Source organism: Sceloporus undulatus, chromosome 4 (genome assembly GCF_019175285.1).
Source record: "Sceloporus undulatus isolate JIND9_A2432 ecotype Alabama chromosome 4, SceUnd_v1.1, whole genome shotgun sequence".
NCBI lineage: Eukaryota > Metazoa > Chordata > Lepidosauria > Squamata > Phrynosomatidae > Sceloporus > Sceloporus undulatus.
In genome coordinates, this window is record NC_056525.1 from 138,220,551 (window position 1) to 138,236,695 (window position 16,145).

Sequence of the window (16,145 nt, forward strand, 5' to 3'; positions counted from 1 at the left end):
TCCTAGGCAGGCCACTTCTTTTTAGCCCACCACATCCAATATAGGGAGAAGAATTGCATTGCTAAGTTGTGGGGGAGTGGATGCAAAGCTACACAGAACAGAATTCCATGGATTGGATAATCCTAGATCAGGATTAAGACGTACTGTATATTTTAATGTCTACACACACAGAGAGAGAGATTGAGATTGAAGTGATCTGTATTTTATTTATGAAAACAAGAAATGTGTTATTTTTATTACTTGAACTGAGAGATTTCTGTCCAAGAAGGAAAATGGAGTGCTGGTGGTAAATTTATATTGTATACCGTAGCAACCTTGAATCCCATTTTTGGAAGAAGGCAGGATATAAATCCAGTAAATAAATAAAGTATGTTAGGAAGAATAAAGGAAAATGAACAGTAAAGCAGCTTGAATTTTAAAAAATTGCAAGATCTTGTTCACTTGTGTATGATTTCATACTGCTTGTTTAATTTACATATGACTTTATGCTGTTACAGTAGTTCTCCTTTTTATAGTGCTTGTAAAAGCCTGATTGGCTAATGTAGAATAAACTTCTTTTTGTTGTTGTTCACTTGATGCATACATTTCAGTGCTAGCCATGCCATAGGAAAAGGAAGGGTTTTAGTTTGCACAGTACCTACAGTTGTGTACAGAGGAAGTTACCAAACATATGTTTCTGTTTGTATATGGCACGTCTGGAGTCTTAATGAGTGGCTCCAGCCATTACACCATTCTGGTACCCAATGTGAAGTGTTCCCATACTAGGGTCATCTTCATCACAGTGGCAGAGCTAGTGGGAGAATTCTCTGTGCTATGTGCCAAAAAGTCATGATAGCAAGCACCATGTTATGGCCACAGTGAAGGATCAGTTATAGCACAGGGAGTGTATTGATCTGTGTGGAACATGGATACCATAAAGGTAGCTCCTGCATACATGGGGGAAATAGATTTGTAGTGGATGGGTCTTTCAGTGTTAGCTATAGTAGTTAGGTGGAACCTGTATATTAAGAAAGCAACATGCCTCTTGAATACTAGAACCTGGTACTAAAATATCTTCCTCATTGCCGACTCCACTGCATCAGATGATTCTGACTGAGTCTTTTGTCCTTCTACTGTGGCTACTTCTGTATTTCTATTCTGAGAATCTGGAGTGTTTTTTAATCAAGTAACACCAGGAGTTAAATACAACTTCCTCTTTGACATTAAAAGGAAGTGGCATATTCTTATTTCATTTATTTCTTCAAGGATACATTTTTATTTTTGTTGTTATAGTTGTTGTATAGGAGTTATAACTGCAATTTATTCAAACCAAAGTGAGTGACAGAATTATTAAACAAGTTGCATTAACTTTTCAGATTCAGTTGAACAGCCGAGGACTTATTTATTCTGTGGCTTTGTTGTTGGCATCAGTTTTTTTTCACTGTAAGTATCCTTTTATTGAGATTCTTCTTGTTGTTATTGTTAATTGTATTCATATTCCAACTTTCCAATTTACATAAATTTACCATCCACCCATGTACTCATGATGCCATATATGACTCTCTACTTCATCATTACAAGTTAGGCAGAGAGAGAGAGAGTAACCAGTTCAAGGTTATGTTCATGGCTCAATGAGGACTCTCTCAACTTGAATCTCCCAAGACCCATTCCAGCACAGTTTTTAAGGGGGGGGCTACAAAGGGTGAAATTAGGCAATTAATATAATAGATGTACTGGTTGATGCGTTTGCAGCAATTGCGGAAAATTTCTTTTCAACACCAGGAAGGCAGCAGTATTTAGGGTAAAAATACTTATCAATAAAGAGTAGCAACAACTGTTCGTGGATCAACATAAACCCTAAACAAATGTCCATCAGTTGGAAAATTTACATACGTATATGTATACCACTTATCCCAAGTTTGCCTGACCCATACTATCCATGTAGGCATACAAATACAGCAGAAGCCCAAAACAACTTTATACAGATACAGAAGGGCTGTGCAAGCCAATATGAACAAGGGGACATGCAAATCTTCCATAGGTATGGCATGAATTACTACAGACTTGGTTATGAACACTCCCATAGCCCAGAGAATCTGGTCCAAAGAATGATTATTGCAAGAAAAATAACTAAACTAAGTGGCCCTCCATTTGTTGTTGGCCTGCAGCTCCCAGCATTTCTTGCCATTAGCTATGCTTAGTAGAGCTAATGGAAGTTGCAATCCACCACCTCTGAACTAAATATTTTTAGGAGGTAAAGCATACTCACATCGATGGAAAGATGAAAGTTCATGTTGGCACCTATATAGGGTTAGGTCAGTTCAAGCTTCATTCATGAAAATCTTTGTGTGTGTTCATAGAAAATAATATCTTTTTGTCTATTTGTAGGTGTTTGGTGTCCATTTGAATAAATGGAAGCTGGATAAGAAGCTGGGGTTTGTGTGCCTTTCCCTCTATGGCATCTTCTTGTGTTTCTCCATCCTGACAGAATTTAATGTCTTCACTTTTGTGAATTTGCCGATGTGCAGAGATCACTGATCTCATGGACAGACTGCTGAGAGGCAACTTCCTTCTTTACCTGTGCAATATGAAACATGGCTGGCATCTCCAAGCAGTGTGTGGTGCCCCATGAAGGCCGTGAAGTACACCTCACTGTTTGTCAGTTCCTCTTCCTGTCTCAGTTTAGCCTCTCTCTAAGCCACCCCTTCACACATACAGGCACACACTTGGAAACCTCCTGCGTTGATGTGAAGATTTACAAACTCAGACACTCTGAATCATGGTTGGCAGACTAAGTAAACTAACTTCTACCTGGCACTGAGCTAGAGAAGCTGAACTACAAGAGGGTGTTTTTTTTCTTCTTTTTTAACTTATTTGATTGAAGACTAATCTAATTTATGAACTGAGACTATAGCTAAGATACAAAGAAGAAGGTACATTGTGTTGGGTGCTTTCTGAGGAAAAGAGAAGGAATCTGTTTTATTCCTTTTTCCCAAACAAGCTGTCTTGCAGCTTCCTAACTTTTACAAATACTTATTTTCATGGGATGATCCAAAACTCACAAACGGCGCTGTGGGAAATGAGTTCCAGGTACTTGTTAATAGAAATGGACCATGTACTTTTGAAAGAGATCATGGCGGTAGTGCCAAACAGCTTCCTTACACGAAGTGATGTATCACTTAGTAAGATGTGAAAGGACCTCGAACTGAATGAAGACTATACAGTTGAACACTGCTGCCATTTTTTTCGTAAACAAAAGAATTTTATTGCTAACTTGTTTGTTGTATTTCCAAGCAATAGTTTTAGACCTACCAGCCTGGGAAGGTTAATGAGGTGAAGTCCTAGTTTTTAATTGTCAGTAATTTGAATTTGAAATGCAAGGTCAGAAACAAAGCCTGGACTGGACTGACCTCTTGTGGTTTCTCAATATTTATAGTTTACACAGCACTTTTAGATTGAAAAGTGTTTTATGACCCATACCTTGTTTGCACCGGCAACAATCCTGCAAGGTAAGTCACTAATAGTCCCATAGGAAATATATTTCAAATGTGGGAGTTGAGGCTGAAAGTGAATGATGTGCCAAAGGCCAGTGAATTCATCTAGGATCAAGCTAAGGTTTGATCCAAAATAGTTGTGGTCCAAGTCAAAACTCCTCCTCTTGGATCATCAGACTGGCTCTCAATGTACAGGAGACAGAGAAGGGGCATCTCAAATCACATTATTAATTGAGAGGGATAAATAAGCACATGGCACACACTTTAAAAAAATTAGTTGTAGACACTGGTTTCTGAAAGGCATATTTTGCACAGATATTATAGCTGAGGTTATCATTTGCCACTTTGCAAAGGATACACTGGACCTGGGTAGGTTTTCTTCCCCTCTTTCAAAAGACTCTGGCACAACTCACTGGGAATTACTCCTCTGGAAGGTTAGTACTGGGAGACCATCTCACTGGATTGTGTCCTCTTCCTGATACAAAGTTGCTTTAAACTTATCCTGTGTCTTCTTGGAGGTTGGTGGAAGGTGGGGAGTGTCACTTTAAAATCTGAGATTTAAGTAGTTTAAGATGGTTGTGAAAGATTTGCCGTTCAGTATCCCATTGGATTCTACTGTCATTTGGTGTAGTCTGCTGTATTCATATTACAAATGCATTACACCTCAGGAGAAATAGCCATCAATGTCACACTTGCATAGTTAACAGAACTGTGCATTTCTGATTGTCACATTAAGAACTTGGCTTTTCTGTTAAAATTTATATGTAAATTTTGTTTGTAATGAGGGATCCCCCCCCAACAAATGTTTGAGGTGTATTTTGTCTGTAACCTACGAAGTTCATTATTAATAGAGAAGCAGCAAGCCTCTACACACACACACACACACACACACACACACACACACTATACATACTCTATTGACCCACCAATTTGCACTTTTACATATATATGATTATTTCAAAATGAATTTCCTTGAGATAAATAGTGTTAAATAAATTTTTCTAATCTCTAATCCCTTTATCACAGCACCTTGCTTTCTCTTATGATGTCCACAATGAGTACTCAGTAGTTGCAGTAGTTTCCCTTGTATCTTTAGTCAGCTGCTCCCATGGCTGGTTTATAGGCACCCTAGTACAGTAACTGCACAGAGAAGGGAAATGTTGGTTCACCTTATTTCCATTCTGTTGCCCATCTGTCTGTCCATCCGTCTGATTGATCCCCTGTCATGGAAGTTCTCTGTGTTGCAAATTCTAATCCCTGTTTTAGAATATACACATTTTGTTCATGTAGGGAATTAACCACCAGGCTTTTTCGATTAAAGTGAGCATGTCCCAAAGAACAGACCTAACACCAGTGGCCCATGATGTGAATGTAAGGAGGGGTTTCACTCTCCCTACCCTTCCCCCCCCCCCCCCAAATATCATGGGCTCTTGTAGATTGAAGGGAAAGATTAGTTGTGATAATAAATTTGTTTTGGGGAAAATGTTTGTCCACTATTGGCGATCTTCTCATCTTCAGCTGATATACTCCTGAAAAAAACAGCATTTCCCAAAACATAGTCTGGAAAGCAATGCTCTTTCTCATACTGTCTTAGTGAAATGTTTAATTAAATCAAATAATTGTTACCACTCACTATATTTCCTTTAATCAGAATAATTTCCGTACCCAGAAATACATTTTAAAGCTTCTACTTTTTCCATGATTGCACAATAGATCATATCTGGAAAACAAATCCACATCAGGATGTGATAAATCAGAGTCTCTTTTGAGGATCTGTAGGGCAGCTCCAATGGAGCCAGTTGGATCTATTTCTGTGAAATAGCTTTTATCTACCCCCATGGCTCTACACTATATTAACTGCACCAAAGGGATCTTTCATGTTGGAGGGAAGTCAAATAATAGGTGTTAATGTAGCATTGAGAGTGCATTACAAACTTGTTGGGTGTGCACTGTGAGAGCAAGTCAGGAAACAGCTGATTTGATTAGGTTTGGGGTTTGAGAAAGAGAGTTGACAAGCCATACCTGAATTTAAATCTGAAGGTTGTATTCTCCAAAACAGCATCTCTAATATCTCCTGCCAGAGCTGAAGCCTACAAAGTAATAAAAAGAGAGTTCTGCTCCAGATAGTGAAACAGTGCAAAAGGCTAGAACACTCTGTGCAAGACCTGGGCTCCTGTTAGCACATTACTGGTCTGTTGTTTCACACAGGGTCCTCTCTGTTCTTGAAGAAGACTCTTAGACCATTCTTGCATTACACAGTTATAGTACTGTATTCCACTTTAATTGCCTTGATGACATCCTATGGAATCCTGGGGTTTGTAGAGCAATTTGGCTAACAAATCTAAATGCCCTTGCTAAATTGTCAATCCCAGGATTCTATAGGATGTTGCCATGGCAATTAAAGTGGAATATGATGTTTTAACTGTGCGATGTGTTAGGGCTCTTAGGTCTGAGCATACACAAAAACCTAATTAATTTATTAAGAGGACCTTCCTCTGAGGCTATGACTGTGAGGAATCCAGGCAGAGGTCAGTGCATGCTGAAATGTTTGTGTATCTTGAGTGAGAGATCAGCCATCACTCCATTTTGGATTCACTTTATGGAAGGGGACTCGATATAGATTTGATTGTGGCAAACTAAATGGCTATAAATATTCACACAACACATGTGCAACTTTCCAATCTGCTTTCTGAATATGCATAATTGATTGTGTTGTTTGGCCCTTACCGCTACTACAGGTAGCTTTTGGGATGACCCTATTCCCTGCTCCTGTGGTGGCGAACCTATGGCATGCATGCCCTTTCTGGCATGCAAAGCTGCCTCTCAGGGCACATGGGTTGGGGAGCTTGAGGCGGCCACAGCAAGTAGGGGCAGGGCACGTGCGTATGAGCATATATGGCCCAGTTCCTTGTCATGGCTCAGTTTGCCTCAGGAGAATCAGGCCACAGCAAAGAGCCAGGCTGAGTGAGTGCATGGGCCCTGTCCCTCCTTGCTGCTGCCCAGTTCTCCCCTGAGGAAAACTGAGCAGCAGCAAGGAGAGGCAGGGGGAGTGCCATGGCAAGGAGCCAGGCTGATCATGCGCAGACCCCCCCGAACTAGGTTGCAGAAAGGGGGGGGTAGGGAGGTATGCATGGCCAGCCAGCTCCTTGCTGTGGACCAGTTCTCCCATGGAAAATTGAGCCACGACAAGGAGAGGTCCTTTTGGGTGGAAATCCTGCCCCTTTCCAGTTGGAAGTCCTGCCTTCCGCACCAGGTGACACCTAACCCCAGTATGCCACTGGTCTCCATAATCCAGAAATGAATTGTAGGCACACAACAGCAACAACCACTACCAAGTCCCCTGGAGTTCAGCAGGGCTGACTTTCCAGGTGACTGGTGCTGCGCAGGCTGGCTTTCCTTTTCTGCAGGGGCATATAGTTACCAACAGGAAGCTGTGTGGATTCGTCCCAAGAGACATCCCTGATGCACAGTCCCCTGGGGAACACCATTTCCTCCTCCTCCTCTCAGACATTGGAAAGGTTGTGTGTTTTGTTGTTGTTGTAGTATTCTGAGGTATGTTGAACTGGATTAATTTTCCCCCCTGAACACCCCTTTTGTGTTGAGTGCCAGGATTGCGACTGGCATGTGGCAAGGAATGTTGCCTTCTTTACCTCAAACACACCTTTACCTGCAGGACTGGTTTTCTGACCTCTCTCTTAGGCTGCATCCACAAAGCAGAAATGATCCAGTTTGACACCACTTTAACTGCCATGACTCCATGTTGTGGGATTCTGGGAACTGTGCTTTTGTGGGGTGTAATGAGGCCATCTGCACTGTAGAAATAATCCAGTTTGACACCACTTTAATTTCCCCGGCTCCATACTATGGGATTCTGGGACTTGTCATTTGTTGTGGTGCCAGAGATCCCTGACAGAGAAAGCTAAATGTCTCACAAAACTGCATATCCCTTAATTCCAAAGCATTGAGCCATGGCAGTTAAAGCGGTGTCAAACTGCATTAATTCTGCAGTGCAGCTGTAGCTACATTCTTGCCAAGATATGCTTTTAAACTTTCTCTGTAGTGCAATATAATTGCAGAGGAGACTCATAATTTCTTTCTAGGAAGACTCAGTTATTTTGAGCTTTTGTTTGGTCAGGTCCTCTATTTTTTTTCCTTGCGCCCCCAGAAGTCCCACCTCTGGAGGTCCCACCCCCCAGAAGTCCTGCCCACCTTGGCACCGAGTCACACCTGGTGCAAGAATGCCACTGAGTTTGTGCACTCGGCCTCTGAAAGGTTCGCCATCACTTCCCTACCCCATCCTAACAATATTGAGAATACTGAGGAAATAGAGATGAATAATTGACAGCTCTGCTTCATGCTTAACTCTGGTAGTATTCTGTGGTTATTAATGATGTGTTTTACTCTTCCAAGGACTTAAGAGACTTCGCTCCCTGTTTCAGAGGTGGATGTGGGGGGGAAATGTTCAGGACATGGCAGGACTGTACAGATGACCGCTTGCTGAGTGGTTGTATGAACACTATGATGAGTTAGAATTTGACATAAGATGCTCTATGTCATCCACCAATTGGGGTACAATTTTGAGACTTGTGTGTCCCATTGAAATGAATGGAATTTATATAGGAATGAGTCAGATATGCAAGCAATTTCATTATTATTTATCTGTAGATTTTTCTATAGCAGTGTTTGCTATTGCTCCTCCCCCCTCAAAGTACAAACAACATGATAAGTTTAATTTGGAGTGGAGATGTTTCTTTGGTGTGCAGATATTCTTTGCTTCTAAAGTCAAAATCATGGAATAACCAAGTTGAGTGTAGTTTTAACTCAAGTGATGTGTTTCTAAGATCAACTTTGAACTACTAAATGGTATCGCTAACAGCTACAGCCATGCAATCATATTGCCTGCCAAAGTAGACAAATAACAGTAATCCCTTCATACAGAACATGTTTTCTTAGATTTCCTCTTGACTGTTATTTGAAGCAATGATAGGGAAATCAAGAATTTTCAAAACCTTCCCTATCACATTTTTTGGTGGAATCCAGTTCTGGACACGTCTTTCTTTTGGCTGAGCAAGAAAGTCACCTCTATTCTTCTTGAGTGTACACACAACATGTAGAAATGAGGAAAAAGCAATGTTTACTACTACAATGTTTATACTAGATACGAAGAACACCGAAAAAGGTGAAAATAGTCTATTAGAAATCCCATGCTTAGTTATGCATACTTTAAATCTCTCACCTCCTCAACACTGCAAAGGCAGCATTCAATCTTTGCAAATGCTTTCTTTGCAGTGTTGGGGTGAGAGAGATTTAAAGCATGGCTTACTAAGGAAACTGTGAAATTAATGGGGTTGTCAACTAGAAGGCACATGTACACACACACAAACAATCATAGGATTGAAGTATTCTCATCTTTTTTCAGTATACTTTGTACCCTATATATATGGAGGGAGAAAGAGAGAGAATACTTATGTAAATGGACAAGACTTGCATTGCTTCTTTTAGAGGCTAGACAGGAACCATGCCAGCTAAACGTCTAAAAGTCAAGATTTTATTTAAAATGATCTAAAGCTCCTGCTTTATGAGTTAGCAAGCAGGCATTTTACAAACGGCACTCGCTCAAGTCTCAGAAGCTGTGATGTGATGTTGGACCCATTGCACTGGAGGAACAATGCAGATTTTTAGTCACAGCCCCCATTATCAAATGTTGTATGACACTCAATTGGAGAGGATCTGATAAATATGTGTATACCAATCCTGTCCAGAAATAATTCTGGGCTGAATATATTAGTCCCCTGGTCATCTTCTGGATGCTCAGAGAATTAATCTGGCCCAGGTACAATACATTCCTCTAGCACAAACAAGGGACATCATTTGTTTTAGTGTACAGTACTAGAGCCTGGAATCTTCCAACCCTTCTGTGAACTTTGTGAACTACAAACACTACTGTTTCCTGTTTTGAGTAGAGATTATTATTACCCAGTATGTGTTTACTTAAAAGTGTGTACCGCTCAGCTCAAAATAGTTTACTCCTAAATAACTGTGTTGGGCTGCTGGCTTAGCCTAATAACCTTTGGAACCAGGAGCAGCAAATTTAGTCAGACAACCAAATGTTATTAGATACTTTCCCAAAATAATCTGGTTATTTACAGTATTTTAACATAAGAAAAAAATTCTTTTGAGATAAAAGTATAACATTTGACACTTCAGTGTTTGTTATGAAATATTTGTTAATGACAGGCCTGTTGGCCCATCTATTTGGCAAAGTGAGGCAGCTGTCACAGGTGGAAGATACTAGAAGATATGAGACAGCAGTAAGATGGTTAGGGCAAAGCCATAGGTGCTCTGCAGCCTGCCTTGCATCCCCCTAAACTACCTTGCTGCCCTCTCATATGGTATATGATGTTATCCCACTCTCACTATTGAAGTGAAGTGAACATGCGAGCTCTTGCCCATGTTAGTCAATGTGCAGCAATGAGGACACATCCACATAATGCGATTGTGTGCATGCATCACCATTGACTAATATGGGGATGACCCATGGGAGCTCCAATCCATGGGTGGCTAGCCTGCCAATATGGCAGGCCCACTGTATATAATGGGGACGGGTGCCATTTTAGGCCTCAGAATATCTTGGATCAGCCCAGGCTAAGAAATGCTATTTCTTTTTAAATTGCTTCAAAGGACATACAGCTATAGATCTAGAAAATATTTTTAGCTCCTAACACATCAGAATTTTCTATCAGTATGTCAAATTTACATATTTGATAGTCACATTCCATATGATTTAGACATGGAGCATAATGAGGTAGAAATAATGACATATCTGCTTCCAGCCTAGGCAGATTGAAATGGCTAGGCCTTTGCATACATCAAGCTCCATATGGTTAGTCAGTTCCAGGACTGTGTGGGAGGAGGTTGCTGTCAGTCTTGTTCTTGATTTACCTACACACCCCTTGTGTATGACTCTATAGTTTTGGCAGCCTTTTCTGTGGCTGCCAAAATTGCGTCAATGACAGAATGAGCATCCAGAGAACTTGGCTATAGGGTTGGTTCTGTACCACATAAATCTGCAAACTCCCCCTCCCCTTCTTTTGAAACATATGGGACAAGTTGCTCAGACGGCAAAGCTCCATGTCTAAAACATAATAGGATGTAGTAAGCAGAATTATTGATCCTGGATGTCAACTGATTAAGTAGTTTAAATATTGGATCGTTCCCTAAATATTTTCCCCATATTCTTTGCAAGCATCTGAAGAAGGACTAGGCAAGAATCTCTCTGGTATACTACTTTTCTACTTACAGGGGGCTTGATATCTGAGTTGGTACAAACAGATTTGTATAATATTGACTTCGTAACATACAAATCCCTCCCTCCCTCTCTCCAACTTAAATTGGGGCTTCCAAGTCTTACTGCCTGTGTTAATGCTCTTTGGAACAGACTGTCACTGATGGGATAAGACATCAATGTCTTGTAATTAATTGCTTACCAAATTGTTTTCAAATTTACTATCGATGCTTATTTAATATTTATGGTGAACTGTTTTGGGCAGTGTCCATCCACCATGGTGGAAAAAACACCATATTAAACAACAGAAAACTGCAGCTTAAATCATAACAGCCTACCAACACACCACAAGGCACAGCAATTTTCTGCTGCTGCATGTGTCACTCTCACCCGATTTTTATCCTTGGATACCTGAACTATGAAGCAAGCAAAATCAATTTTATTTCTTTGTGCATTTTTGCACTATAAAAGTTGACAGGGAGAAAGATCTGACCCATAGGATACAATGCTCTAGCCAGTTTTCTTGCGGAAGTCACACTGAAATGAAGTGGAGGTGAAAGAACTTTCCAGACAGTTATCAACCAACCTCTAGGGTTTTTTTCCCCAATAATGAAGGGTGTCTGTTACTTCTAGATGCCTACAAGTCTGCAAAGTTTTAATGTATTTTTCATTACTGGAAATGCAGTAGATTAATTTTTATTAGGCCGTGGTAGATTTCTCTATGCTCTGGCCACATCTACTAATTTACTTGAGGGAAATAGGTTAATTTAAAAAATATCTATTATTTGTTCACTAATTAATGCACTTGCAGGGGTAGAGTAGTAATATAGGAGCAGCGGATGTTCTTGAACTCCCCATGAAAAGGGTGGGATCAAATTTGCCCTCCCACTCATGGGTTGTCAATGTGCTTCGCATTTTTGTGAAACAAAAACAGCCCAGCTCAATCTTTGCCCTTGATACAGCTCTAGTCATATAAAACTAGATGTAAGAGATCAGCTCCATGGTCTTTGATGCAAAGAGCTTCTGCAGCCTTGGCTACTTCAGCTAGGTCAGTGTAGTGTATCCTTTTTTTTGAACATTTGCAAGCCGACTATATAGTCCAACAGCGAAGGGCCGACTGTATAGTCCAACAGTGACTAGTATTGAGGAACTAAGCTGATGTGGTTGAGGAAACCAACCTTTTATGCATAAAACACTAACATTTAAAACAAAATGTGCATGCAGATAAGGTGAACTGGACACTCCTCATTGAGGTAGTTCATTGTTCTCTGTCATTTCAAGCCCTCTTCTGGGCAGGTTGGGAAAGATGTGCCAGAAACATCTAATAAGGTTGGTTCTACTCCTCTCACTTGCACATCCTTTTTCATGTTAAAATAGGAGTTCCTTACCCCTTATTTTATCCTTGAACAAGGCAGATACATGGAAAGCCTGGCTGTGACTAAGCAGCTCTAAGTCGTCCCAGTAGAATTCTTTGTTAGTAGCACTGACCCACTGAGTCATATCACAAACTGCTTATGACACTCCTTTCCATTTCAAAAGCATGTTCCTGCATGACATGATGGTGTGGTGTGGGATTGGTACTGTTCAGAAGGGGGAGGGGGGATCTAAAGTGCTTGTGGTATCAGGAAGCTAGTTTTAAAGTTTCAGGGGTATTGGCCCTGACCTCAAGCATTTTGTTGAAAGTAACTGTTGGCATAATCTTCCTAAGTTAAAAATGGAGTGAACTAAGCAGTACTTGAGAGTCTGCAGGAAGAGGACCCTGCAGCCATTCACGGCCACAAGGTTGTGAGTTCGATCCCAGGCAGGGCTCCAGGGTCCACTCAGCCTTGCATCCTTCTGTAGGTTGCTAAAATTCATACCTAGCTTGTTGGGGGAAATTAGCTTACATATTGTAAACCTCTTAGGGCGTGCTTAAGTGCACCGAAAAGCAGTATGGAAATGTACTTGCTATTGCTTAAGTTGTAGGACACAAAGCAAGCGGAGAAGCAATGATGGCTGTCAAAATGGGCGGTTTTAAACGAGTCTGAGATGACTTCATGGAGGATGGTAGAGCTATCAATGGGCTCTAGTCAGGATGATAGGATACCTCCTCCAAGACTTAGAGGCAGTGCATCTGGGTATATGCTGCCGCAGAATACAAGAGGGAGACTGGCCGTTCCACTCACATCATGCCAGTGGGCTTCCAACTAGGCATCTGGTTGGACACGATATGAACAGAATGGTGGATTGGATAGACTTTTGTTCTGTTCCAGCTTGCCTCTTATATTTTTATGGAAAAATATGACAATGTGGCACATATTCTAAGTACCACTGCTGAACAAGAATACGTTGAATTTCCTCATGATGATGATGATAATGATGATATACCCTGCTCTCTTCCTAGGGGTACATTTGAGCAACTATATGGGTGAATGCTATAGTGAGGCAATGTTTGAAGTTCCTGTGAAGCTGGTGCATTTTCTTCCTAGGCTCGTGAGAGAGATACTGTATATTTGCTGAAAAGAGGCATGATTCCCATTCTGAGGTGTAATTTAAGGGAACACATGAACATGTATTGCAATGTAAGCCTTCCCTTTGGTTTGATTTCCCTTTTCACACATACTTTTAAGGGTACCTTCCTACATATGATAGTTTAAGCATACGCTTAACATGTAAAATAGAGACAGTTCTTACACACTGTGTCTGCTTGTACTTTTTAAAAGCAACATGGTAATGCTAAAATGTTAAAAAATAATTACTGAAAGTACTTGCTTATGCCAGTCTCAGGAATGAGAATGTTATCAATGGTTTTTTTTGTTGGGTTTTTTGGGCTATGCGGCCATGTTCTAGAAGATTTTCCTTCCTGACGTTTCGAAAGCATCTGTGGCTGGCATCATCAGAGAATTCTCTGATGATGCCAGCCACAGATGCTGTCGAAACGACAGGAAGAAAATCTTCTAGAATGTGGCCGCATAGCCCGAAAAACCCACAAAAAATCATGGATGCCAGCCATGAAAGCCTTCGACTTCACATGAGAATGTTTCCTCCAGATGGTTTTTTTTTTGTCTTTTAAAATAAATCCCTTCCTTTCAGAAAGTTGCAATGTGACTAACAATGCTAAAATATAACTAATACCTAGTATACTAGAATGATCTCACTCTGTCACAAGTAAAGCCCTACTATTATGAATATGCAGAATTCAGCCAGGGGCATCCTTATCTTTCCATGATCAATTTGAAAAGCTTTCCAATTTTTTTGATGTATTTGAGAAATAATACTAAATATTATACTAAGCAATAAAGTTACATTGTTGGGGTAATCAAGCAGTCTCTTACATACAGGGATGTTCCACATTGATTTTAGTGAAGTGCCATACATACAAAGAGGGTCATACATAAAGTTGTCCCCCTGCTTCTATCCTGATCACATATGTAAACCGGAAACCCACTTTTGCATGACTTCCACATGTGTCGTTCAATGTACAAAAGGCTTTAGATTGCTTGACATTCAGAAAAAGGTAGACATTTCAAAGCCTAGTACAGACAGGCCCCGTACAGACAGGCCAAAATAAAGCTGCTTCGGGTGACTTTGGATGTATGCTGTTTAAATGATGCATGCCTCCTAAGAGTCTGGAAGCCACACCAAAGCCATGCAAGGACTGGAGCATGGCTTTGGGGCTACCTCCAGACTCTTAGGAGGCATGCATCATTTAAACCTCCAAAGTCACCCAAAGCAGCTTTATTTTGGCCTGTCTGTACAGGTCCATACATAGCAAAGTAAGGTACTCAGATCCCAGGATGGTAGCGTCACTTTACTCTGCAGTTGTGTAAGACACGCACACCTGCCTGGAACAGAGGGAAAACCCTGGCACACCAGGGAAATTTATTGTATTCAAGTTTACTCCCCTGCTGTACTAGTTTTCTATTTTTAGGGAAGGTGGTGGTTGTTGTTTTTAACCCTCTTCTGCAGTCAAAAGTGGCACAAACCATTCTGCCATTTTATTCCCACTTCCTTCCATTAAGTGTAGATGAAGCTTAGTTAGATACTCTTGAATTCAGCTTTAAATAAGTAGAACTCAACAATACCTAACTTTTCCTAGGTTTTCAATGCCACATTGCTATCATTTATGCCCTGGGTTTGATAGTGGAGATCAGAGGAAGGACAAAGGACAAGGGGGAGACTCCTCACTGATTTATACTTTAGGAGGAATACAGATTGAGGCATCCAGGTGGGGGGGAAGGAGAGAGGACTACATCTAGTTTCCTCCCCTGTCTCATTGCACTGTCTTCTAGGTCCCTCCTTGTATATAATCCGAATTTTTATTGACGGAGCTGTCTGACCACAGATGCTTCAGTGTTTTTGTGGTCCCTTGCTTGTAAGTGGGTGTGTTTTACTGTAGCATAAGCACAGATCTTTGGTGCCACAATCTGTTTCATTCTGTTTGGTCTTCCTCCATGTCTACAAATGTTTTGTCTCACACTGTAATTGCATGCTAGGAGGTAGTTTTAGAATTTACAGAATAGTGCAGGACAGATGGAATTAATCTATTTGTTTCTTTCAGCCTATTAATGGTTTACATATCAACTGGTAGCTAGAAAATAAGTAACTGTATATTTTGTACTTTTACGATATTAAAGTTCCCAAAGGACAAGGTAGCATTTTTGAAGTGGAGCTTGCACTAGGCACAGACAAAATTGATCTTCTTTACCTAAATCATACCTGACCTGTTTGGTATGCAAAATGAGTACTGCCCATCGTTTTAGTGCAGTCCACCAGAAGACAAACACAGGCTATTGCTAACCCGGTTTGATAACTGCTTTCCATAAATACTTAAATGCTCTTGAATAGTGGACATCCTGCACTAAATTATATTTAAAGCAAATCAGTTGTACACATAGATAGTTGGACATATTTCTGTCCTTATTTTTTTAAAATTAAGAGGCATAGATTTATATTCTGCTTTGTACCTTACACCCTTTGTATTATATGAAGCCCTACTACCACACTCTACCCCATGGTAGCTGGCTGCCATCTGAACAGAAAACAAGCTGGTTATGGCTGCTGTTGAGCTGATAACTGTTGCCAAGAACTAAGAAAAATTCACATTTATAAACATAGAATATGACAATTACTAGTTTTTCATATTTGTATCAGGAAATCAATGAAAATAAAGTACGGCAGAGGCGTGTATAATGTGTCAGATCTAGTTGGGCATATGTTATCTTTGTAACTTTTGTAGTATTTTTAAAGTTAGTGTTATTGCTAAATTGACATTTTCATTCTTTGACTATGAGGAAAGATTTAATTTGTGTGCAGTGGTCTGGACAATTATTTGTGTATTTATTTTATTTATTTTTAACAGAGAATGTAGGTTTTGTATCAGGGAAGCCATCCTTATTGTGGAGGAT

The 16,145-nt window shown here is 40.4% G+C and overlaps 1 protein-coding gene across 4 annotated transcripts in view; it reads left to right on the forward strand.

Moving 5' to 3' along the window:
* The window catches only part of SLC24A3 (solute carrier family 24 member 3), a 201,524-nt gene extending 187,945 nt beyond the window's left edge, over positions 1–13,579 (forward strand). For all 4 annotated transcript variants that reach the window (XM_042465485.1, XM_042465486.1, XM_042465488.1 and 1 more), the window contains 2 exons: positions 1,356–1,422; positions 2,368–13,579. In XM_042465485.1, the coding sequence (XP_042321419.1) occupies positions 1,356–1,422; positions 2,368–2,390 (90 nt within the window). In that variant the 3' untranslated portion in view covers positions 2,391–13,579. The remainder of the gene's footprint in view (positions 1–1,355; positions 1,423–2,367) is intronic.
* The last annotated feature ends 2,566 nt before the right edge of the window (positions 13,580–16,145 follow it).